This window comes from Sphaeramia orbicularis, chromosome 5 (assembly GCF_902148855.1).
Source record: "Sphaeramia orbicularis chromosome 5, fSphaOr1.1, whole genome shotgun sequence".
Classification (NCBI taxonomy): Eukaryota; Metazoa; Chordata; class Actinopteri; order Kurtiformes; family Apogonidae; genus Sphaeramia; species Sphaeramia orbicularis.
This window is the reverse complement of record NC_043961.1, coordinates 49,045,435-49,070,147: the sequence shown is the minus strand read 5'-3', so window position 1 is coordinate 49,070,147 and position 24,713 is coordinate 49,045,435. Positions and strand designations below refer to the sequence as shown.

At 37.3% G+C, this 24,713-nt stretch overlaps 1 protein-coding gene across 1 annotated transcript in view; it reads right to left on the bottom strand.

Annotated features, from left to right (window-relative positions):
* cdh22 (cadherin 22) overlaps positions 1-24,713 on the bottom strand; it is a 269,721-nt gene that overhangs the window by 4,659 nt on the left and 240,349 nt on the right. Inside the window, exons 11-13 of the mRNA XM_030133936.1 lie at positions 14,150-14,267; positions 10,835-10,984; positions 8,495-8,596 (exon numbers count right to left, since the gene is read on the bottom strand). Coding sequence (XP_029989796.1) covers positions 8,495-8,596; positions 10,835-10,984; positions 14,150-14,267 — 370 coding nt within the window. The remainder of the gene's footprint in view (positions 1-8,494; positions 8,597-10,834; positions 10,985-14,149; positions 14,268-24,713) is intronic.

Below are 24,713 nucleotides of genomic sequence, written 5' to 3'. Positions count from 1 at the left end.
TTTTTCTATTTAATCAACTTGAGCCATTAATAAAAATACCAAATATTCAATAATTGTCATATTTTTTAACCCTTTAAATGCCGTGTTTGTAATGTAAACACACAATTTTTTTGGATGCAAAAAACACGAAATTTTTTTTTATCAATATACTACATAAAAAGTGGATCACATATTATTAGATTTTTTTCATCCTGGCATATGTCAACAATTAACTCCAACACTGGTTAATTTGCATGATCATTTTTGGCGCTGGGTCAAATGTTCAAAAATACAAGCATCTGTCACTAAGTGTGCGTAAAATACACACCTATAAATCAAACTATTAAATATTATCTGTTGATTTATTTTTCTGCTCTAATTTGAGTTTATTTTTGTAAATCAAGGTCAGCCTTAATCATACATATCAAATGGAAGAAATAGTGCGTTTTAGACACACTTGGGAGACAGATGCTAGTCTTGTAATTTTCTTTTGTTTACAGTGTGCAAATTTTAGTTGGTGGCCAGAATTTCAAACATCATGCAAAAATGAACAACTTTTGAATTCTAACCTTATTTAAATTGTGAAAAATAATATGAAGTTTTTTAACACAAAGTGCAAAGTGTGCCTAAAAGGCGCACCCGGATACCGGAGGGTTAAGAACATCTCCTTACTCTGTCACTCTCTCAGTGATACAGATGCAGAAAAGCTTGTCCACACCTTTGTCTCCTCAAGGCTCGACTATAACCCCCTTCTTTGTGGGATCCCCAGGAAATGGCTACAAAAACTCCAGTCCATCTAAAACAGCGCTGCCAGAATCCTCAAACGGACCCATAAACTGGAACACACCACTCCCACTCTCCATAACCTCCACTGGCTACCAATCCACTTCAGAATCAATAAGACAACCCTCATCACCTTCAATTGCATCCATAGAAATGCCCCGACTACCTCAAGGACCTCCTCACCCTTCACACTTCCACCCGTAGTCTCTGGCCCCACAGCACCAACCCCCCACCCCCACCCCAGAACTAAACCTCGGACCATGGTAGACCGGGCCTTCTCCTCTGCCGTCCCTCGTATCTGGAACTCCCTCCCTGACCACCTCAGAGCTCCTTAGTCACTGGACATTCCTGTTTAGACAGGCTTTTTATGGCCCCCCATAATGATTTGTTTTATTTGCTTAGTCTTTTATTCCTGATAGAGTATATTATTTTTTATTGGACTGTGTTCTCTTTGTAGCACTTTGAAATTTCGCTGAATGAAAAGTGCTTTATAAATCCAATTTATTATTATTATAATCCTTTAAAAAATGATAATATCTCATCTCAGAGGACAACTGAGATGTGTTAGTGAGTTATATTGTGTACAAAAGTCTATGTGTACTGTTGTTTTTGAGTTACAGGCCTGATTGCAATACTCTTGCAAGACTTAGGGTTGACAACAGACCAGGGTGGGCATTAATGTCTAGGAGGTTAATAATTAAAAATGTCAGAGCCAGTACATCTATAGTTTAGGAGGAGTTTGCTGTACTTTTCTCATTTGGAGCAAAAACCAATGAATCTATTTATTGCTCCTTTAACACATCAGAAGAACCTACAATTTTTCCAGAAGATGTTATTACTTGCTTTTATGCTTCACAGTCTTATCAAGATTAAAGAGTTGGATCATGTTATTAAAAAAAAAGTTAAGAATATCCTTTTAATTTTCATGTGAGAATTTGTAATTATTGGTTATGAAAAAACGTGTGAAAAAGTGGCTAGCCCACACATCAACAGATGGATGGATAAAAATATTTTCACTTTCTTTTGACTTTTGATTGACAGCAGGATAATTTCCTTTGGCCAGTCATCCATGGACTCAACAGAATCTCTAATTTGTCCTTTTATCAGGAACAACGGCGACTTATTCTAAAGGAAAACCAGCAAAGGGACATATTGCATTTAGATTAACTATTAACCGCTCAGCATCCTCTGTAAACAAACAGTGTGTTCCCTTAAACAACTACAATACCACTGGGATGACAAGACAATCGATTATGAGGCCTGAGTTGTTTGGGATGGCACATTGCTTGATGATCTGAATCCACTGATACTTCCATGTAAAAATAAGATATGCCCCGATCCAGATAAAATGGAAAACAAATCACCAACGTTAAAGCTCATACTGTATTTTAGTGCACAGGGAAAAAAAGCCCTTAGACGAATTCACTCTTTCAAATTGACCTTGTGAGTCAGGCTGTGACTATAAAACACCATGTTTCAGCTTTACTTTCCTTTCTTTTCTGTATTATTTTCTGTGCAAAGTGCAATAACCATCAGTTTCAAGCATATAATCTGTGCAAATAACGCGTTTCTACTGCTGTAATTGTCTTCATTTGGCATAAATGGCCAAAAAAATGTGTCTTGTGGAGTGAAAATGCTCCTTGTGTTCCCTGCCCAAAGAGCTTTGCTGATCTTGAATGGGGATTTAATGCAGTATCTCGAACTGATAATGTACATTCGTTTTTCTCTTATATTGTTTGCTAGGCTCCACTGGGGAAGCGGTGTCTATAACCATTGTGTTTATCCTTCTCTTCCATGAATGGGGAGAATTAATTGCCATGGGGTTGAGGAAACAGTCATAGTTTGTGGTAAATTGCGATGCACGCTGCCTTGCATGCTAAACAAGCTCTGAGACAATTACGATAAATTCTCACTAATGAGAAACATAATAGCAGGCAGAAAACTTGGCGTTATGAATTCCTTTGCACATTCAGGTGAGTTGCTTTTCAGTAAATACTTTTGAAGAAGCATCGTGAGGCAGGTCGAGTCTAAAGCGCAGATCTGATAAACTAATTTCTGGTGTAACATTTACCACTGATAATGTGTCAGTGCTTGTTAAGTACAGAGAACACTTGCATCCATGTTGTCCATTGAAGACCATTTAACTTAGGGATTAGCCACAGGCAATGTTCATACACCATGTACAGAAAACACCTCTGTAGAAACCATATGTACCTGTGTAAAGCTGCCTCCTTTGCATACAAAGCTGGTCCCCATGTGTACAGATGTTGCGATAAGCGTTCCTGACAAGACGGTTAATTTACCCTTGGGCTGCGCTGGTTGCCCCCACCCAGGAGTTCATCACAAGCAGATGGGAGGTAATTGGAATGGATGCATGCAGATGCTGCGACGCAGTGGAATGGATTCATCACATCAGGCCTATAAATGAACTGATGGAGGGACTGTTTGTTTGTAAGGTAATTAGGCAGAAATTTGTTTTCATTTTTCTCATCATCCAACAATTGATGTAATAGAGGTGGTCCAGCCTCTGGAGAATGAGAGTGTTGGTGGGCTGGTTAGGTGGTTGCAGTGTGTGTCCGTGCATGTAGAGTGGGGATAACACAGTGGCGGGTTGTGCATTTGGTACCAGGGCCTTCAGTGGGGACTTACTTGACTTAATCCACCTCTTAATACCACCACTATGATGTCACAATTATAGACACCATCAATATTGTACAAAAAATGCAATACAACAAGGCATGGACATTTGGCGTATTGACTGTTAATGCCATTATCACTACAGTAAGAAACCCAGTTAAGACAACTCCAAACCTCTACACTACAACAACAACTGTGCTATGTACATCTTCTGGAGCAGTTCAGAACAAATATTTATTTACTAACAAGACAAAAACTTACAAAATTTAAATTAAAAGCATCATAGCCTACTCACCAGAGATTATCATTTTGATACAATATCCAACCTCCTTTCTTTGCTCAGGAAAACTTCAATGACTCTGTCATAGAGGTGATCTGTTTTAGTTCCATCAATAAGCCCTTTTTTATGGACATGGAGGTCAAGGCTCTGTCCAGTTATATTCCTGGAATAAGTTTCTATTCTCTTGAGGACAGAGAATGTCCATGTGACCACCTAGCTAGCGTCGGGGTTGTCCGACCTCTCCTCATGATGTTCGGCTATTCTGGAAAAGTCCACCTTGAAAATGGATATTTAAGTGTCCCAGACCAAAACATTTTCCTCTCCTCCATCAGCCACTGGGGGCAAAAAAAATTTACCTCAAATGTATTAAAACTTCAATTCAATTTAATTTAGTGAGCTTTACTGGCATGAAAATTGAAAATGTAAAAATGTACATTAAAAATGTAAAATATATACAGGGTGGGGAAGCAAAATTTACAATGAACATTTAGTTGTTTTTTCTCAGCAGGCACTACGTCAATTGTTTTGAAACCAAACATATATTGATGTCATAATCATACCTAACACTATTATCCATACTTTTTCAGAAACTTTTGCCCATATCAGTAATCAGGAAAGCAAACGTCAAAGAGTGTGTGATTTGCTGAATGCACTTGTCACACCAAAGGAGATTTCAAAAATAGTTGGAGTGTCCATAAAGACTGTTTATAATGGAAAGAAGAGAATGACTATGAGCAAAACTATTACGAGAAAGTCTGGAAGATACTATTAAAGAAGAATGGGAGAAGTTGTCACCTGAATATCTGAGGAACACTTGCGCAAGTTTCAGGAAGCGTGTGAAGGCAGTTATTGAGAAAGAAGGAGGACACATAGAATAAAAACATTTTCTATTATGTAAATTTTCTTGTGGCAAATAAATTCTCATGACTTTCAATAAACTAATTGGTCATACACTGTCTTTCAATCCCTGCCTCAAAATATTGTAAATTTTGCTTCCCCACCCTGTATAGTAAAAATATTGCCAAAGCTATATCAAATAAGTTTTGCTCTTACCATCCAATCAGAGGAAGAATAAATGATGATGACATTGGGGGCCAGCTAACTGGCCCTGTGAGGTGAAACTGGAATCTGATTGGTTAAAGAAACAGTCCTGATGCTAAACAGTTGAAGTTACATGGGCCTTCAACACTCATTCTGAAGGCAGAATTAGAAGATAGAAGGTAGATTAGATTAAGTCTGGCAACACAGAGACTGAAATCTGATTGGACAAAATATGTCACATCCAAATCCACATCCTGGAAGCAGCACAGCCAAGGGAAACACTAAGAAATTAAGATAATCATCTATTGGGAATAAATAAATACACTTTCACTGAACAAATATTAGAGTTTAGGTTGTAAATGTAGGTCAGTGTTTCTGATGATGTGTAGGCCAACACAGAAGGTCTTGGTGGCCTTGATGGCCCACCACTTGTATAACAGAGTAATTTCATATATAAAGAACAAAATTCATGTGTGCGGTTACATGTGGGTGCACATAGTACAGAGCGGTGGAAGGGGAGAGTGTCATGCAATGTGTAAGATGATGAGATAAGACTGCTGCCACTTGCCCTGTTCTTGTCTGTTATTCACACCACATGATAGTTGTGAACAGACTGCTCATCCCGTTGATTCCAGCCCCCTGCAGCTCTCACATTTCACTGTCTTCATGATGACTTACAGAAGAAGCAAGAAGCTCCTATCTTTTGGTGTTTTAATGAAGTGTTTTCAGTCCATTTTCTGCTAATTAGTAACAATTACTCATGTTGTGGAGCAACATGTTGTGCTATGTGTTAAATAAATGTAGCTGAATTATGTATAAAATGACAGGTCCTATTCAAAATATTGGTGGTTACATTCACATGTATATTTTAACGGAAAAGCCCATAATGTTCACTCAGTTGCTTTGCGTCTTGTGACTAAACAAATGCAGGAATGTCTTATTTTGGCATATGTCTGGATGACATGGGTCGGGAAAGCTTTTGGGATAAAACTGAGCGCAAAAGTAGAGCTGCTCTACATCTAGACCATTCATTTGGCAGTATGCACTCACATTTTGAGTGTTGTTGTTGAGTGGTGCTGTTTGACTGTGCACAGCCCCTTATCTGCCTGTCACATCACTACTCATTGCTCTGAGCAACCCAAGTCTGCCATGTCTGGCTGTGACCAGCTGACCACACCAAGGCAGGAGGCCATGTTGTTTTGACAAGAATGCCTTTCAGTGCTGGAAACTTATCAATATTTTCCTTCATCACAGAAAGTCTGTGACTTTACCCCATTCTTAGTAAAAGTTAGACAGTCACTTTCAAATACTGTGATATGACTGAACCTGCCTTAAAGCAGCGTATGACTTTCATCACAAATTTTTCTTCAAATTAGCAAAACCCTAGGGATAGCCTAATTATTACTAATCCATTAGTCTTTCCATGCTTACATGCCTAAATCACTTACCTCATTGTGAACAACTTTGAAGATGACTCCATCACAACCAGTCCGTTTGTTTACATACCAAACTGATATGTCACTTGGGGCTTTTGAGAAATTTTTTCTCAAAGTACATTGTGGAAATGGGAATTCCATGCAGTCGCAGGAGCAACAAACATGGAGACAACAAGCAATGAAACTGTGTCCACTACTGGGTCAGAAGAAATGGAAGGAATCACTGTAAGTCAACTGTCATCTTATAATACGGGGTGTGTGATTGTGAAAAACAGTTCTTAGACATCAGTTTCATGGCATTTTTGGAATATGTCATTGTGTAGGCTTATCATACACGTACTGTAAGGAGCGAGTGAGCGGTGAAGATGACTCCAACATAAACACATTCTTCTTTACATAACAAACCGAAATGTCACTCAGGCCTTTCGGAAATTTTGTCACAAAGTGCATTGTGGGAATGGTGACCAAGCGAAAGCGGTTTCTCAGATTCAGCAAGAAAACGAGCCACAGTTTCAGTCCACCAGGGTTGTTTTATGGAATGAGTATAGTCAGTGGATGGCGATAAAGGTGACATTTGGGTTCAGCACTCACCAAGAGACAGCAACATTGCTGCTGCATGGAATTCGTATTCCCACAGTGCACTTCCGAAAAGGCCCGAGTGATGTTTTGGTTTGTTATGTAAACAAATGGACTGTGTTTATGATGGAGTCATCTTCAAAGTTGTTCACCATGAGGGAAGTGATTTAGGTGCGTAAGCATGGTAAGACTAATGAATTAGTGATAATTAGGCTATCACTGGGGTTTAAAAATTTGAACAAAAATTTGTGATGAAAGTCATACACTGCGTTAAATGTGGTTTAAATGTATTTTTAAGGCTTTTAAATTTTAAAAGTTCATATGTGTTTTTAAGAAGGTAGAATACGTTATATTACCTTAAACTGAATCGCATTTAATATTTTATTGAATAAGCCCAATTTTTTTTTTTTTTAATCACATTTTCAACAGGGTGACCTTAGCAATCGGTAAACTTCTTATATGTAAAAAGTAAAGTTATGTACCACAGCTTTAAAACTTCTACGCAAAATTTCAACAAAAGCCACAAAACTTGAAGGTTTCACTGAAGAAAAAAAAAAAAAAAATCACCAGCTTATCCATACTGTTTTTTCTGAGTTTAACATTCCTTGCTAGGACAGAGAGATCTTTTCAACACAGGCCTTTCAAGAGACATCATCTAGACCAGAATACCAAATGATACTCAAACAGATTTTTATAGCCAGTAGAGGTTGCCTCAGATTTGTACATAACATATTTTTGTTGAGGCTTTTAAAACCACAATGAATAAATGATGCTCTGCTTTTGAAATTCACTCCAGTAGATGGCAGGGTTAATGGATGCTGAGTTTTAACAACACTCATTAGGAAAGCTCTGAAAAGAAATAGATAGCAATGTTAGTCACAGTTAACGCTAGCTGGTGTCAGATCATCCATCATTCACTGCCTGCATGATGTAAAACATGTAGAGGCACTAGCGAGGGAGACAAAACACCATGACAGCATTGTCGTTTCTTGCTGTCACTGCAGTGGGATGCTAAGACATACAGTGGGGGTAGAACGAAAAGCTAACTCATAAAATTTTCAGATGTGACAATACAAAACCTCTTCAGTCTCTGAGAGGGTACGTGTGCACATACGTGTGTGTATGTGTATATAGGCTTGTGTATAAAAATCCAAGAATGTCTGGAAAGCCTTGCCTATTTAAAGCCTGCTGTTCTAGGGGGACACAAGTGCTGAGGCAGCTCTTTTGTCTGTTTGCTCTCTAAAACCCCCCTTTCCACTTTTCTCCATTCATTCCATCTCCATCTGTGTTGCAAGGATCAAAGTGGCGTGATATCATTCATAAAGATGGGCATCATCTATGCTCCTAGCTTAAACAAATGCTCTCTCCTCATGAAAGCTGCAAGAAAATGTCTGATAGGAAACATGTTCATGAAAGAAAAATGAAAAATTGATTATGTTTTTGTGTCATTTTGTTCTGTTTCCCTTCCAATGCACATGCAATTCCAATGTTGAAATATGAATAAGTTCTAAAAGAAACTTGGTTACGTTTCCATGAGTGGAAGCCATAGAGTTGTGTCTTCAGGCAAAGCATTCAGTCTCTCCTTCTTAGTAGTGCATCCCACTATTGAACCTAATGCTCTAGGAGGTCCTACTGGAGTACTTGAACTCAGCAGTGACCCCAGAAAGGCAATACTAATGAATTGTGCTTATCCATTCGTCTAGTCATCCATCATCCATTTATCCCCTCATCCATCCATCAATACATACATCCATCTGCTTACCTATGAGGATGAGCATGCACACCAGTAGTGCTATAAGTGCCCCAGGGCTGAGAGCAGCACTCATTACATAGGCTGTGGCATTGCACGACTGGATGGTTCCCGCTGTATCAGAGAACAAAAGAATATATTACATCATACAAGTATTGCATCAAATCTAACATCAGTTATGGCTGAGTTAACAAGTATTAAACAAATATAAAAGCATACATTGATTGACATTGACACTAAGTGCCTGTCACAATAGACTAAACTTTATTCTGACAAAATGTTTCACTTCAATATTGTAATAACATACATTTTGTAGAAATCTGCAGAATATATGTGGAATATGCAATCTGGATGTAAATTATATTAAATATTCACACTTTTTGTAGTAGTATATTGCAGTGGTTATTTCAAAGAAGCTGTACTGTTTTTATGATGAAAATGTAATTCAGAATTATGTAAAAGCCAATCTAAATTGATGTTGTGATCTGTCCACGTGTTCTTTTTTTTTCACTGTAAAGATCAATTATACTTAAAACTAGGGATGTCCGATATTGGCTTTTTTGCCACAAAATGATATGCCGATATTGTCCAACGCTTAATTTCCGATTCCGATATCTACCGATACCGCTGCCGATATATGTGGGATATTTAACTAATTTTAGGTAACATCACATATTTCCTGTCATGGAATTAACACATCATGCCTAATTTTATTGTGATGCCCCATTGGATGCATTCTCTAATGCAAAAAGGCTTTCAAAATGTAAACACTGTCTGTGCAAAGAATGCATACTTCAACTTAAGCTGTGGAAAAAATGCCATATTTATTTCTTTTCTCTCCCTCCCTCCATAAGTCTATTACAGTGTGGCAACTCTACTGTACAGTTTTGAAAACTGCACATTTCTTTCAGCTACAAACAATGCTTCATTTACATGTCGGTATATGCCGGCAAAATCAAGGCATTATTTTATCGGTTTAATGATAGGCAAAAAAAAAACCATAACGATATTCACCAATATTACATTTTTATGCCAATATCTGGCCGATAATATCGGTGGGCTGATATTATGTGACATCCCTGCTTAAAACTAGAAAAGCCCTCAGACAGCGCAGACCTCCGCCAAGGCAGATCAGCCCCCCCACCCCCCAACCCCTGATCACCACCAAAATTCTGGGGCGGCCATGGCTCAGATGGTAGAGTGGGTCGTCCAATAACCGAAGGGTTGGCGGTTCGAATCCCGCTCTGTCCTAGTCAGTCCGTTGTGTCCTTGGGCAAGACACTTCACCCTCCTTGCCTCCAGTGCCACCCACACTGGTGTATGAATGTTCGGTGGTGGTCGGAGGGGCCGTAGGCGCAAAATGGCAGCCACGCTTCTGTCAGTCTGCCCAAGGGCTGCTGTGGCTACAGATGTAGTTTACCACCACCAGTGAATGTGAGCGCGAATGAATCATGGGTCAATAATGTAAAGCGCTTTGGGTGTCTAGAAAGGCGCTATATAAATCCAATCCATTATTATTATTAAAATTTTATAATTTGTTCCTTGTGCCAGTATCAACATTTCCTGAAAATTTCATCTAAATCCATCCATAACTTTCTGAGTTATCTTGCTAACAGACAAACAAAAACAAACAGACAAACCCCGATGAAAACATAACCTCCGCCTTTCCTTGGCAGAGGTAAATATTATATTTCAAGACAGACTTAAACTAAATTTAACATCTTTGGAATATTAAATCGCAAATACAATGTTAGAATGGCATTGTATATGACTCTGATCTTATATAAACTATAACAGCCACATAAAGTAAAAGATCAGTGTCATACAGTAAAAAAGTGAAACCATTAGACTTAGAGTCCAAAGCTGACCTCGGGACAAAGTATTCACAATTTTCTTTATAGCGGGGTTCACTACTACAAAGATATTTTGACAGACCTTCAAAATGCAGCTGCTAGCGCTGACAAAAGCAAAAACCCTCTTAACCACTGCAGTATCGATTTAATAGAAAACGCACTGAATTTGTTTTATGATACATATATTTATTACATGCATTTGGGTTTTTAATCTTTACAAAATGTTGCACATGTTTGCAAAATGCAGGCGTTCTTACATAATGACGCAAATGTTGTTATATAAAGTGCCTCAGCATAATTCGTTGTAACAGGTGTGAGGGCTGCAACACAGATTTGTAGTCTTGTATTATTTGGTTTTCCGCAAACATAAGCTGATAAGAACTGTGTGCTGACCACTACAGTGGCTTGTAGATGACCTTTTCACAGTGCTTGTTGCTGATGCAGAGGGTGACAGTGATGATAATGTTAGTAATGGTGCAGTTCCTACAGTAGCTCTCACCTGTGTCACAGCCGCAGACATGAATGGTCAGGGTGCCTGTGGAGCTGAGGGAGGGAGGTCCACTGTCAACCACCAGGATAGGCAGGAAGTACACATTCTGCTCATGGCGGTTGAAGCCTGACCGCTGGGTTCGGATGCCAGCTGTGTTGTCTAGATGAGCCGTGTGAGTGTGTCCGGATGAGGGTCAGAGACAAAGTAAGGGAGAGAATAGCACATTGCACAGCTGACTTAATATTTTAGACTCAATCCAGTAAATTATGGTATTACCCTTACTTACATTTTTCTCATTTGTCATAAAAATGCACTAATAGAAGAAGAAGAGAAGTTTACATGGTGATCACACAGCCCTATCTGATGGTACTAAAATGTCAGAATAAATCATAGTTTTCAAGACTTGACACTTGACAATGTAAGATGGTTGTTATTTGATAAAAAAAATAGAATTGACAAGTACTTGACAGATAAACACAACACTTGTTTAATATGGTCTGAATAAGTAATCTGTCATAATTAACAGTTCAAGGGCAAAAAAACATCAAAATTGTCATGTGAATGGTACCTTCAGGAAATTGAACTGCTTTTTTTTTTTTTTCTAGTTATGTTTATCATGTTTTTAATGTTTTTTAAAAATAAGGAGAGAAAAATGGAGAAAAAAATGAGTGGGAGAGTGTTTGAAATTAAACTTCAGCAGTGTATATATGAGCTCTCTCCTACAGACACAGATAAATGCAACACAGAATACGGAAGGAGGCTTTGACAAATAGAGTCAGAGCAGCTTTGTGGGTAGACTTGTATAGAGGAAACTAAGCAATCCATCTCCGAGAACATATATCACTGTTATCCACGTTGTCCCAGTGCTTCTCTGGCACATGTAGAACAATCTTCATATTGCTGTTTATCTACGGGAACGTTACGCCCCTGAGTTTGTCCTTTTGACTTTTATGCAGCATTGCCTTCTACAGCTGTCCTCTTTGAAAAAAAAAAAAAAAAGCAACTTTAAACGTGGATTCATATAGACTCAGCCATCTTGTGTAGCTTTAACACAGTGTTGATACATTATTACCCTTTCTGTTAAAATGCTGTGCCTGTTAGAAAATAGTTGCCTATTTACCCAGATGTGGAGCAACATTAGCATTCATTTTGCGTTTGTTGACTAAATGGATTTAAATTTAATGGTTCTTTCATTCAATTATTTTAGCTTGGTTTTGGTCACTACAAATTCTGACCAAAAACTGAATGAAATGACTGCTGATGGTTAACCATACACCAGCACACCACAAACTTTGGCTGGTGTTTGCTGAGGAACAGGTGACTTTCCAGAGAATAACTGTTTTTTGCAGACAAATACATTTTCGTGAGAATGGGGAGACTGAATTTAACAGTGGAGTTTGGGTATAAGGCAGAATGCAATATGATTTAGAAGCAAAAGAAGTGCTTTTTTTAAAATAAATATTTGACTAATATATATTTGACATTTTAAACACAACTGGATATATTTGAGATAATGGCAATTTAATTGCAATGGAGGAGGATTAGCTTTGCTGGCTGCCGACAACAACTGAAACGAGTTCAGTAACATGGAAAAAATTTTCTTTTCATCATTGTATGTCAAGGCTTGGAGACAGAACACAATGTGAGGCCATGATGGGGAAAAGAAGAAGTGACACATTGAAAGTGACAGGTTGACAAATGTGTCCATGAAAAGAGACACCAGAGTGGAAAAAAAAAAAAAAAAAGACGAGTGGGAAGATAAAAAGTCTGTGTGGGGTGTGTTGTTTACTAAAAGATATCACAAGGTATGTGGTGGTGTGTTTGTTCGTTAATGATATACTGTATATGAACATGTGGTGTGTATTGCAGTGTATGCACAAATTTGTTAGGTGGACGTCAAATAATTGAAACATTTACATGTAAGTGTGAAATATGATTATTCATACTTCCATCACCTGCATGGAGTAGGTGATGGAAATATGAATAATCATATTTCACATCATTTCAAAGGTAGTGGTGAAAAAAATGAAACACTGTTACTGCTATTGTGTATGTGCATAAGAAAGAAAGCAAAACAAAGCCAGATGGATATTTTTTTGCCATACTTATTCCTGTTCTGTGCGTACGTGCAGTATGTGTTCGTGTAGTATGTGTGTGCATGTTATACAAGGACCCTTTATGTGAGCATCTATACAACTGCATGTGGGTGGGAATGCAGCAGACCCTGCTGCCTCCACATGGTGACATTTCCCTAGCTCGGGCAGCTCCCCTGACATTTTACTAGTGTCAGATCAATCTTTATTTAGCCACATGTCACATTCACTTAGGTACACATCTCTAAACGAGGAATCTGCAAGCGTGTTTGCGAAAATACAGACAAGCATGAAAAAACTCATCTACCCGCCGGAGCAAAGTCATCACAAGGGAATACAGTGATTACCATGCTCTGTTCAATTAAATATGCAGGTGATACACAGTTAAATACTCTGTCTTAGCAGCAACTTTCATTACTGCAGCAGAGGAGATTCTGGAAGTTGTTGGTTTCAATTGTAAAGGGATGAGGGAAAAAAAAAAATCAAGGTTAAAAAAAAAAAAAAACATTAAATAAGCAACCTTTAAAAAGAAAAAAAAAAGCCTGTGCATATTTTTGGTCTTAGATAATGACATCACAAAAAGCCTTATAAAGTAACTGTGGAAAAAAGAATTTAGCGTGAAGTTGTTTATACAGTCAAGCACACTTTGACACACAATTTGTGAAAATTATCATGTGCAAGTAGACGTGCAGAGGCAGATAATATTTTCTAATAGCATTACTCTGCTTAGAAGACAGGAACAGGTGGTGTTTATCCAGAAATAATGAAAAATATCTGGCTTGTACTTAGTTGCAGAAAAAAAAAAAAAAATAGAATGTTTTGTATTAACTTTAAAAGAGTCTCGTGTGAATATGGATATCCTCTGGCTGATAACACTGGAAAATGTCTTTTGTCAAAAACATTAGCCATCTGGCACTTGAAAGACATAGCTAAGGCATTATATTATTAGTATTTCCATAAATTTTAAAAACAACTCTTTTTTTTTAAGTTGCTCAGTATTATGTTCTTAAATTTTACATTTGCAGACAGTTTTTTTTTTAACATTTATAAAATTGCTTGCTGAGACATGGAGGTCATCTCAAACTCATGCATTTTCATGAACTGCATCATAATGCTGAATATTGGTCAGTAAGACACTACTACGAGGCCATAAATCAAAAACATGCTGATCGAGCTGATGTTGAAACACCTCTCCACACATGTCCATACTCTATGACCTTTGTCTCCTTACCTTTGACATCCCATAGAGTGAAGTCTCGATTGGTGGATGCCTCAGAGACCAGGGTGAAGTAGAAGCGATGCCCAGACTGCGGCTCATCTCTATCCACCACGCTAATAGTGTGAATTAGCTAAAGGAAAACAAAAGAATAAAAGCAAGAAAAAAATATTACAAGATATAAAAGACGAATACAGAGGTTAGACTCTCCACTCAGATCCACTCAATGGAAACGAGAAAATAAATATAAAAAAATCACATTACATTTTAAATCCTTCCTTCATGTTGGAAGGAGTGAGGTGCTTGGAGTACATTAATGGAACACACTAGAAGAGTTCCTTCACGTAGAACTGCAGTTTAAAAGGGCTACAGTCACAAAGAAATAACTTGAATTACTACCTGCTATTTGCTCGCCTCTGCCAACCACTCCATGTACAGGTTACATCTTTGTCTGTACTGACTCATATTATAGAGAGTGAAGACTGTGGAGCAATTTAACCAATAAAGACCCAGTGCTACTTTTGTGGCACTTCCCAAATGAATTATTCTTTATTTTTAACCTTTCTTAAGTGATTTATCAACATTCATTCTTATATTATGCTCTGTATTTTGAATTTTTAAGTGAAAATTAGATATTTTCCTATATTTAATTTATTTATCATGTAGATGTTTATAAAAGCTCAAATTAACCCTATAACACCAAATGTATCATGTTTGAGACATGAGTTTTGAAGCACTCTACATGATCAGTGTGATATTTTTTGTCTTGAAAAACCTGATGTATAGAATTAGATACATGCAATACACGGATAAACCACCGGGGGGGGGGGGGGGGGGGTTCATTCACCAGAGGCCTTTCCAGTGACACAAGATTGTCATTAACCCTTTCATGCATACTGGTCACTACAGTGGACAGTTATTCTACAGCTGTTCTCTTGTATATTCATGGATTTTGTTGTTTTGTTTTTTTGCACATATCTTTATTAAAATTTTAAGACACTACATATCTTTTCTGACATGAATTGGTAACATTGTGTAGATCTCCCCTGAGCGTAATAGTTATAGTTTTCACGCAATTTATTAGTAAATACATGTTTCTTCACTTCAAAAATTAAACACATGGTGTCCAGCTGAATGCACATTTTTGCAGCTTCATGAAAAATAGGTTAATAACATTATTATTATTATTATTATTATTATTATCACTACTATTTTTTATGTATTTTTTAACATAATTTATTTATTTATTTATTTATTTTTCATAAGAAATTTTTCAATCACGTTGTTTTTTTCATGTTTAAAGAGAAATGAAAACACTCAGGAAAAAAATCTTGATTAAAGTTCTCATAATTTGTGCATGAAAGGGTTAATGAGGAAGGAGGCAGAACTAGGCCAATTTTGAAAAGGAATTACCAATTTGTTAGACATGTTTGTTTTATGTATTTGTTTGTTCAAAAATAATATTTGAGCATTGAGACCTGATGTATCAAATATGATACAAAATAGAAACTCATACAGGAAAATTGATATTTGAAAAAAAAAGAAAAAAATCGGGGTTGTTCAGAAGGACCAATAAAGGCTCAAGTTTCAAAAAAACTGGAATTTTCTGTCAATGATTTAATGTTTCAGGCTTTACAGGGTTAAAGATGAGGGGATTTATATCAAAAACTAAAAGGTTTTATTGGTGAATCAATGTTGTAGAAGATGATGGCTTATCCACGTTCACTACAGAGCCTCTGAATGTCCAAATGGGTCATATCTGATGACCATGAAAAGATGCCAAACTGTATTTTACACCAATTATTTACATGTATTGATAGGATTAGTGGATTAACATGATTTAACTTTTTATATCAGTAAATGATTTTGGTTGCCAGTGGATGTTTGGGTATTTATGGGTTAATAAAGAATATTAGACTAAGTGTATGATTCCAGATTCTAGTAAAAGATTTCCAATAATAAACAATTTTCTGCTCTATTTATACAGAGAACCACAGTGCTGAATAAAGATGGTTTTGCAAAACATTCGGATATCACAGTTGTCATGGACTTCTAGACATCAGTATTGTACAGCAGGAGAGTAGGACAAAGGACGAAGGTCAGGCTGTTGTCAACTTATTTGACAGCTTGCTGTTTTCAAACAAGAGGTGGGCATGGGTACCCAGAATAGAATAGAATAGAATAGAATACCTTTATTGTCATTATACTTATGTACAATGAAATTAAAACAGACAACTCTCTTGTGGTGCATAATGCAAAACAGTTTAAAAGGAAAAAAGTGTAAACATACTGTATATACAGAATTAAAAGGAAAATGAATTGGAGATAAAATTAGCAGACTGTTCCACAGAATGTGTTATAACTGTCTCCTTATTAGTGCCTCAGGCTTGACATGGTAAGACCAATTTATTTATTATTTTTTTCTCAGAATAATAGATACAGTTACAATAGTTATCATGACGGTGGTAAAATAGCGTCACTAATTACAATGATTGTAATAACATACTTATTACTTAGTCCAAAAAAAACACTTTGGAGTGCTAAAAATATATTTTAAGTAGACTCTTGAATGCCGACATTGACTCACACAGACAGATTTTCTTGGGCTGGTTATCCCAGAGCCTAGGGCCCTGACTGTGAAGGGTTGACCCTTTTAGTTTTCAGCCTAGACACCAGGAGACAAAAGACCACTGCCCCAGGATCTCAGACTGTGCAGAGGTTGATATGGGATTAAAAAAAGTCTAAAATATAGTCTCCTGCCAAGTCATGAAGGGCTTTGAAAGTAATCAATAACATGTTAAAATCAATCCTGAAGTCAGTGGTGGGTCAGTGTAAGGGAGGCATGAATGTAAGTCAATGAGTAAGAACTTCTGCACCCAAAATGATCATTAGATACTGATGTGGATCTATGACAAGATGCAATAACAGTATTTAAACAGCCACGGATATGAAATGCTGGACGGGGTTTTCATATTGTTGGGATGCAATATTCAAGCGTATTTATCTGAAGATGGTTCTCTAGAAACTCCTTGCGGTTCCCCAAGGTAATCGTTCTTCAGTATCTACCTAGGCTACATCTGCTTGCCTGAAGTTGACCTTTGACATTTTGGATAACACACACGGGTAAATTCTTGAGCTATGGCCAAAAACGTTTATAAGGTCACATTGATTTAACCTTGGGTCAGCCAATTCATCCTGGGGCTCAAGTGGAAGTTTATGTCAAATTTGAAGCAATTTGAAGAAATCCTAATCCACAGTGAAGCCAGTGTGGAAATACAGTATGTTAAATTTGTAATGCCACTGATGGTGAAGGGGGTTTGGCTCCAGAAAGCCCCAAATCCCATATATTTACTTTGGACTTCTCTTTGAAAACACTAATATAAATGTTTTATTTTATGTCTCCTCCAGTATTTTTGCTCTGGCCCATCCTTAAATTATTGCTCTGTCTCAGGTTAAGAGGGTTTCGATGTATGCTGCATTGAGTTTCTTGACGTGTGTATGAAAGCTCACTTGCCAACTGAAACTGATCTTTTTTTTTTTGGTAAATGTAATTGTTTTCCCTGTCCATTTAAACACAACTGTTAATAGTGATAATTGTGGTTAATAAGTTAAACTAACAATTTTATAAAAAAAAGACTTGTTACACAGTATTTGATGAAGTTCACAGTTTTAGAATAGAACAAAAAAGATCTTTGTCATTTTACAGGAACAAAGTAAATCTGTTTAGCAGCTCTGTTTTGTTTGGCAGCAAACACTTTCAGTGCAAAAGATTATATAAATAATCACACAAAATACTGAAAAATATTGGCAATACATAAAAACTACAAAGATAAAATATCAGATATGCAAATACTACTAAATATACAACATCTACTTCTACTATCTGTACAACATATAAGGATGTATACAAGGAATAAAGGATAATAAAAACAAGGTTCATGGGCTGTGATTATTGCACTGAGGTAGGGTGAGTATTGCATTGTCCATTATTCAGTCAGTTGTTTGTGGGGGGGCACATTTAACCAAACGACTGAGCCAGTAAGTCAGCATTAAGCATTAGCTCACCCATGAACCCTCAAAAAACAACGTGTGCTGCTGAAGCTCCACCCCTTTAGTCCAAATATGGTCACTAACACCGGTGTAGTCCAGGGGCATACAGTGGTATACAGAGTTTTCCTACAAATTTTTCAGTCAGGTATACCCCTTCTAACCCCCCCCCCCCCCCCCCCCGATGCGCACCATTCAGTAGTATCTGAGTCAAATTGCCAATTTTATCCCTTGGATGATGGAGCCCTGACCCGCCCCACTCTGCCTCTAATTGGCTAGTACTTGCTGCCTTCACTGATGAAATTGGTTAACTTTAGGCATAACGACTGATGAGCCAATCAGAGGCAGAGTAGGGCGGGTTATGCTGAGGAAAATATGCTAACTAGTGCTGGCCACCTCTGGAACCTGATTGGACACCTCCTCAGGTGCCAGTGCCACCCCAGTGATTGACAGGTCACTGCATGCCTCGTTGAAAGATGTGCAATTAGTGGAAATTACGAATGAGAAAGGCAGAATAACGTCTTTCAAGTGAGTGACACATAGAGATAAAATACTTTAATGGAATACATAATTCTGAGGTAAGTTTTAAGGTGGTTTGCAAATGAGTCATTTGACATTCATGCAGCTGCTCGTGTGGATCAGTAATACCTACAAACTGCTACTGATCAAGTCATGATTGTTTTATAATAGTGAACAAATACTACTGATGGATTTTTGGGTAAACTAAATAGATTAGTCTTACATGTCACTGTTTCTAAAAACACTACGTTTTTCTCGACTACATTAAAAAAAAAAAAATTAAATTAAAAAAGGCAAAAATTTAGAATATACCCACTTCTCCGGGGACCACTACACCACTAATCACTACCAGCTCCAAAACGCCAATTTGGTGACAACCAAATCACAAATTACTCGCGTAAAACAGAAGTTCTGAAACCAATCTGTGACATGGTGTCAGGGTTCCTTCATCCACTAATTACATACAGTCTATTGAACAAACATAATTAAGTCAGCCAGGTATAAAAGCTTCCCGAATGTTGAGCCAGGAATATAACATACTTTGATGCAAAGTTATTAAATTCCAACTTAAAAAAAGCTTTGGAGAACACCTGTTCTGCTGCCATATCTGCAACAAGAAGAAGCAAAGGCAAAACGTGAATGTACTGGAGCAGACAGAAAGGCTCAGAGACTAGTTGAGGGTGTAGTCCTCCTACCTAATGCAACAATAGTGATCCGCATTCAAAGATAAAACTCAACTGTGATCCAATTTTGAGAACTCTGTGTGATTCAGTGTGAGCTGAACAGACATCAACAGCCCCTGGAGATCCTTTCACCTTAACACAGGCCTCTCAGTGACAATTCATCCTCCCCTCATCCTATTACTCTGCAGCCAGCATCAAACCACAAGCTGATAAATGATATTTTCGCATCACATCCGTCGGCTTTTTTTCCCCCTCTGTTGGCATACAGTGAGCTTACGAGTCGGTGTATTCTTATTGTCTTCCTAGCTCTTCAATGTGATAAAACTGAAAAGGAATAAGTGGAAATTTTATGTGTTGTAAAAGTAACATGAATGCCAAACGTGTTCAGATAAATCCTTCAAACAGGACTGTAGGAACGGGGAAACTGCAAATCAACACAATGAGTTAATAGGTGTTAGACTTATTTTTAGCTCATATATAAGATACGGATACTTGGACACAAAGAAATATTACACATTACTACACTGGCTTCCAAGGTTATTATCGTAAACGAAAACTAACGAAATGACAAAAACTAGAATTGAAAAAAACATTTTAGTTAACTGAAATAAATAAAAACTATAAAAGAATAAATGGTAACTAACTGAAACTGTATTGTGTGTTTACAAAACTAACTAAAACAATAAAAACTCTGGATAAAATTCCCTTCATTTTGTCTTTGTCAATGTCGGATTGATACGAAATCGATTTATTTTGCTCAAGCAATTTTAGCTAACGGCACCATACAACACTTCACGGTTCTGTCACTTGTGGTCTCTTGTGGTTTCCAGTCATCTTCTGGTCCCCACTCTACCTGGAAACATGGAGACTAAAGTTGGGAGAAAGCAGCAGAGTCCTGTCTGGGATTTATTTGAATACGACAGAGAAGAAGAGAAAAGATGAAAAAAAATAAAACTAAGCATTTAGAAAAAAATGAAAACTAATAAAACTAGCAAACCTGCTCCAAAAATAAATCAAAACTAACTGAATTAGAGAAGAAAAAAGTCAAAACTAAATTAAACTAAACTATAATGAGAAACCCAAACTATTATAACCTTGCTGGCTTCTCTAATTTTGTTTAACACCCTCACTTTTTTCTACATTTTCTATGCCCCCCCCCAAAAAAAAAAAAAACCCAATGTCCAAATAAATCATGTATCATGTGCTATGCCCTTTCTCACCTACCTTTCAAACATACTTAACAGAATGAGGTGAGCAGCTCTGAGATGCTGCTGAAATCAGGAGAGACAAACATGACAAACAACCCAGAGAACCACTATTAAGTGAGACATTTCTCACAATGATTAACGCTGGATGTTCAATGGGTGTAATTCCTTTGTCTGGTCTCACAAAAGCTTGCGGTATGAGATAAGATCGAAAGAAATAGATCAAACCATTATTCAGCTGTTCCAGCAGTCCGCCTCTTTAAGGAGCAGAATACTGCTCAAATGTTAACGTGGCTTTATTTATTAAACCAAATCTTCCCTCTGTCTATCTTTCCTCCTCTCTGCCTCTTCCGTTTTCTCTGTTTGCCGCTGGTTACTCCTCTCTTATGTCTTGTCCTTTGCTTTTTTATCTCCTCGAAGGCATCTCACTCTCATTCTTGTCCTTTCTAGAAAAAAAGTGTCCCTCATTCATCATTCAGCCACAAATTGATTATTCAAACAGTAATACCGTAGTTATTCTGCTTATTCTTTCTCCCACACAAGTACATCTGCATTACCGTGTGAGTTTTAAGCCCATGTTGCATGCCTGCACAGACAGCCTCATTCATTGTAGCACTGCTTACAACCCTGAATAATGAGCTTGGGCTTTGGCTATGCGTTGCTGTGACTAAGCTACTGCCGAGCGAACTTCCGGACCGTAATTGTACCTTCACAATAAATGACTTCTTAGCACCGACGTTACACCAGACAGTGAACGGGCTTAGTCATACCCAAAGCTCAGGAGGCTTACCTTCATAATTACAAAATGCTAAGGCATGATTTCAAGCTAAATCAAATATGTCTTCCACAGCTTAGTGCCAGATCTCTACTTAAGAAACATAGATATGCAAATAAACTCAGAACTGCTGCATTACAGTGATATTTCAGTTAAGATGGCTGAACAAACTAATGTTTTTTATTGCTTTTGAGGGTAATGTCGAACAAAGCAGAAGGCATGCAAAAGCTTTTCTAGCAGAGAGGTGATATTTTCCTCAATGTACAATATCTAATACCGCATAACCGCTACTGGCTGATGTGCATTCATTGCCAACTGACATGCACTGACCTTTTGATATGTCACTCTCCTGTTTTTCAACATTGACTCCATAAAAGAAATCAACACCCCACTGTTCTTCATGTGTTCCCTCTGAGATTTATGGCTAAATATATATACTCTTTTGCTCTGGCATAACGCTTAAATAACAAATACACAAGTAGAGCAGGACGTTTCAGCAGAGCACATACTTCTGCCAAGGCCTCACAGTTCTGTAAACCATACCAAAAAAAAAAGAAAACACTTTTTTTTTCTCCAGCAAACACTTAACAGTTAAATTTACCTTTGTTGGGGGGAAAAAAAAAAACGTGGGGGCAGATGCTACACAAACTGCAAGGAGACAAACAACTCATCCCTTTTATCATTACTCCTTCATAAACATGAATTGCATTAGGTTCCTTTATAGGAGTGCTTGTTCTCACATATAAGTGCTGCCATAAATTCATTTGTCTATAAAAGAAAAAAAAAAAAAAGTGATCTTCTGTTCTCGTCACTCTTTGAAACCTTCATAGGTTTTTTTTATTTTAGTCTGAATGTGAACAAATAATGAGGGAAGAGAGAACATAGTAATGATACAGCGCTATCATTCAAGCATTCATGCATCTTGTATTTTCTTTGAAGAAATGTGAACAGCAGTGAAGGTATGATGAGTGAGCCATGCTCTGCGTCCTGTGACTGTGCCCTCAGCGGGGGAACTCCTGGGTGGCATCTCAGGGGGAGTGCAATCTGCTGAGGGAGAGAGAGAGTGATGCGGCAAAGGGAAATGAGAGAGGACGAGAGTGAGCGTGTAGGAGTTTATTGAGCAGCTAGCAAAAGCTCCCTCAAGCACAATCACCTAATTAGATTTCTATCTAGCAGTCCCCTTTCCTGACCCTCTTAAATCTCTGGCATCTGTGGAAAGCTAGAATGGGAGACTTTCCCAAAAGTACAGCCCATCTGCAATAGATGTGCTCAAAAGGTCAAGGTTATGAGAGGGGGGCGGCTTTCTCATTCACTGCCGAAATCAACCATTTCACAATTGCAGCAGGGAGGTAATGAATAAATAAATAAATAAATAAAGACACAACTACTTAAAATGAGCTGAGTGAAGTTCATCTCTGAAGCCTGGAATGCACTGGGAACGTCGGAGGTATTTTCAACCACTTCAATTATTCTTAGTGGAATAAAAATATACATTACAAAAAATGATTTCTAAGAAAGTAAAAAAAGCCTTATTCTAGAACATGTGTCCTTATTTTTCATCTAAATGGGAAAAAAGCTTGCCAAGAAATTTTACATAAGAAAAATATTTTTTTAATAACATATATCTAACTTTTTCTTATTACGATTTTCCAGCTAATATTAAGGTGATTTTATTTCTTATAATAAGCACTGTTTCCTAAACTTCTAGCATTTTTGCCTAGCTTTAAGGCACATTATGTTTTTTTAGTTGATATACTTTTTTTTTTTGCTTGTTTTAAGAATTCTAGCCAAGAATTTTTTTCTTACTCCATTGGCAGACTTTTTTGTGCTCAACATAAGCCAATTTGACCAGATTCAGGAATATTAGGTTTATTTCTAGCAGTGCATTTTTTGCAGTGTAGATATTGTATTGTTCCAGTGTACACCATGTCTCACTGTGTTGCTGCAAAATCTGGGGACAATTCAAAAATACTAGTGTGGCTGCTTTTACTCTTTGAGCCAAAATAACATAGGGCTTTTCCAGAGAGCAATGTGTTGTCAACATTCTTGGATCTTCTTAAATCTGAAAGCTGCAATGATTTTGTTTTTTGTGTCTTTGGGCAAAACTCCCTTTATCTTTCAACATATTGGAGTTAAAGCATCTGTCAAGTGACTTCTTCATCTACTCTTTGCCCATATTTTCAGGCTGTACAAAATGTACCCTGTGATCCAGATTTTGGCTAATCACAAGTGTTTTCAGATGGAGGGTTTGATATGTAACTGTAATTTCCGATCACTGATTAGATTCTGTCAGATATGACGTGGAAATGATTCTACTGTTATACTCTGTGTCTCAACACAGAAGCATGGAGAAATGACCTCTCTTAATCATAAGTGTCATGTTCATCTTAAACTAAACCAAAAAGATGACAGATTTCCACTGGATAATTACTGTAGGGATTAATGCTGTATATTTCAATTACAACTTCTTCAACCCCAACTGATGCAGTGAGTAGCTTCTCATTTCTTAAACAACTGTCAGCTTGATACAGAGCATAAAGATTGGACTGTATTTCAGGGTGAGAAGAGTATACCCATCATGTCTACCTGCCTACAGTACAAGATTGTGGGGGCAGTGTTGTGATCTGGGTTACTTCAGTTCGGTCTAGTTTTCAGCAACATTATTCATCCATAAGTTGATGGAAATACATGTTGTGACTTTGCACATATATAGCTCATTGAAATGATGTCACTGCATACTGCACTGAAACCTAAAGGTGGTCCAAAGGAAATTTTACAGTGTGGGACTTTTTGATCAGGCTGTTAATATAGTCTTTTGATTTAAACTAAGAAAAAAAAAAAAAATCTGCAGCATGAAGGTGATTATTTTCAATTTCTGGCCTCTTTTCCTCCTGATTTCAGCTCCTCTGTAGCTGGCCCATCTTAATTATTTTAGATAACCATAATTATTCGGCATGATCCTATTCAATCGCCTCTATTCAGCTGTATGTGATAAATACTTCTTCTATTTCATCCCCATTTCTACACAATTTTCCATAATTTCAGATGTAACTGGCACTCTGACATCATCTTGTTGCACCTTCTTTACTTTGGGTGTTTAACATTATTGGCATCTGTCTTATCAGTAAATTCTTTGTATGTTTCAAAATAATGACCCTTGTACATTTAAATTATTCATGCTTAATCGGCCCCTGTGCAATTTGTGATTTACAGAAGTACATTTTTTATTTATGCATTCCAGTGTTCCATATCAATATTAGTTTATTTTTGTTCACCTAGGTGTACTATTTGTAAAGCAGCTCACACTATAAAAATAGCATCAAATGAATAGAACTGACAACTATAAGGTT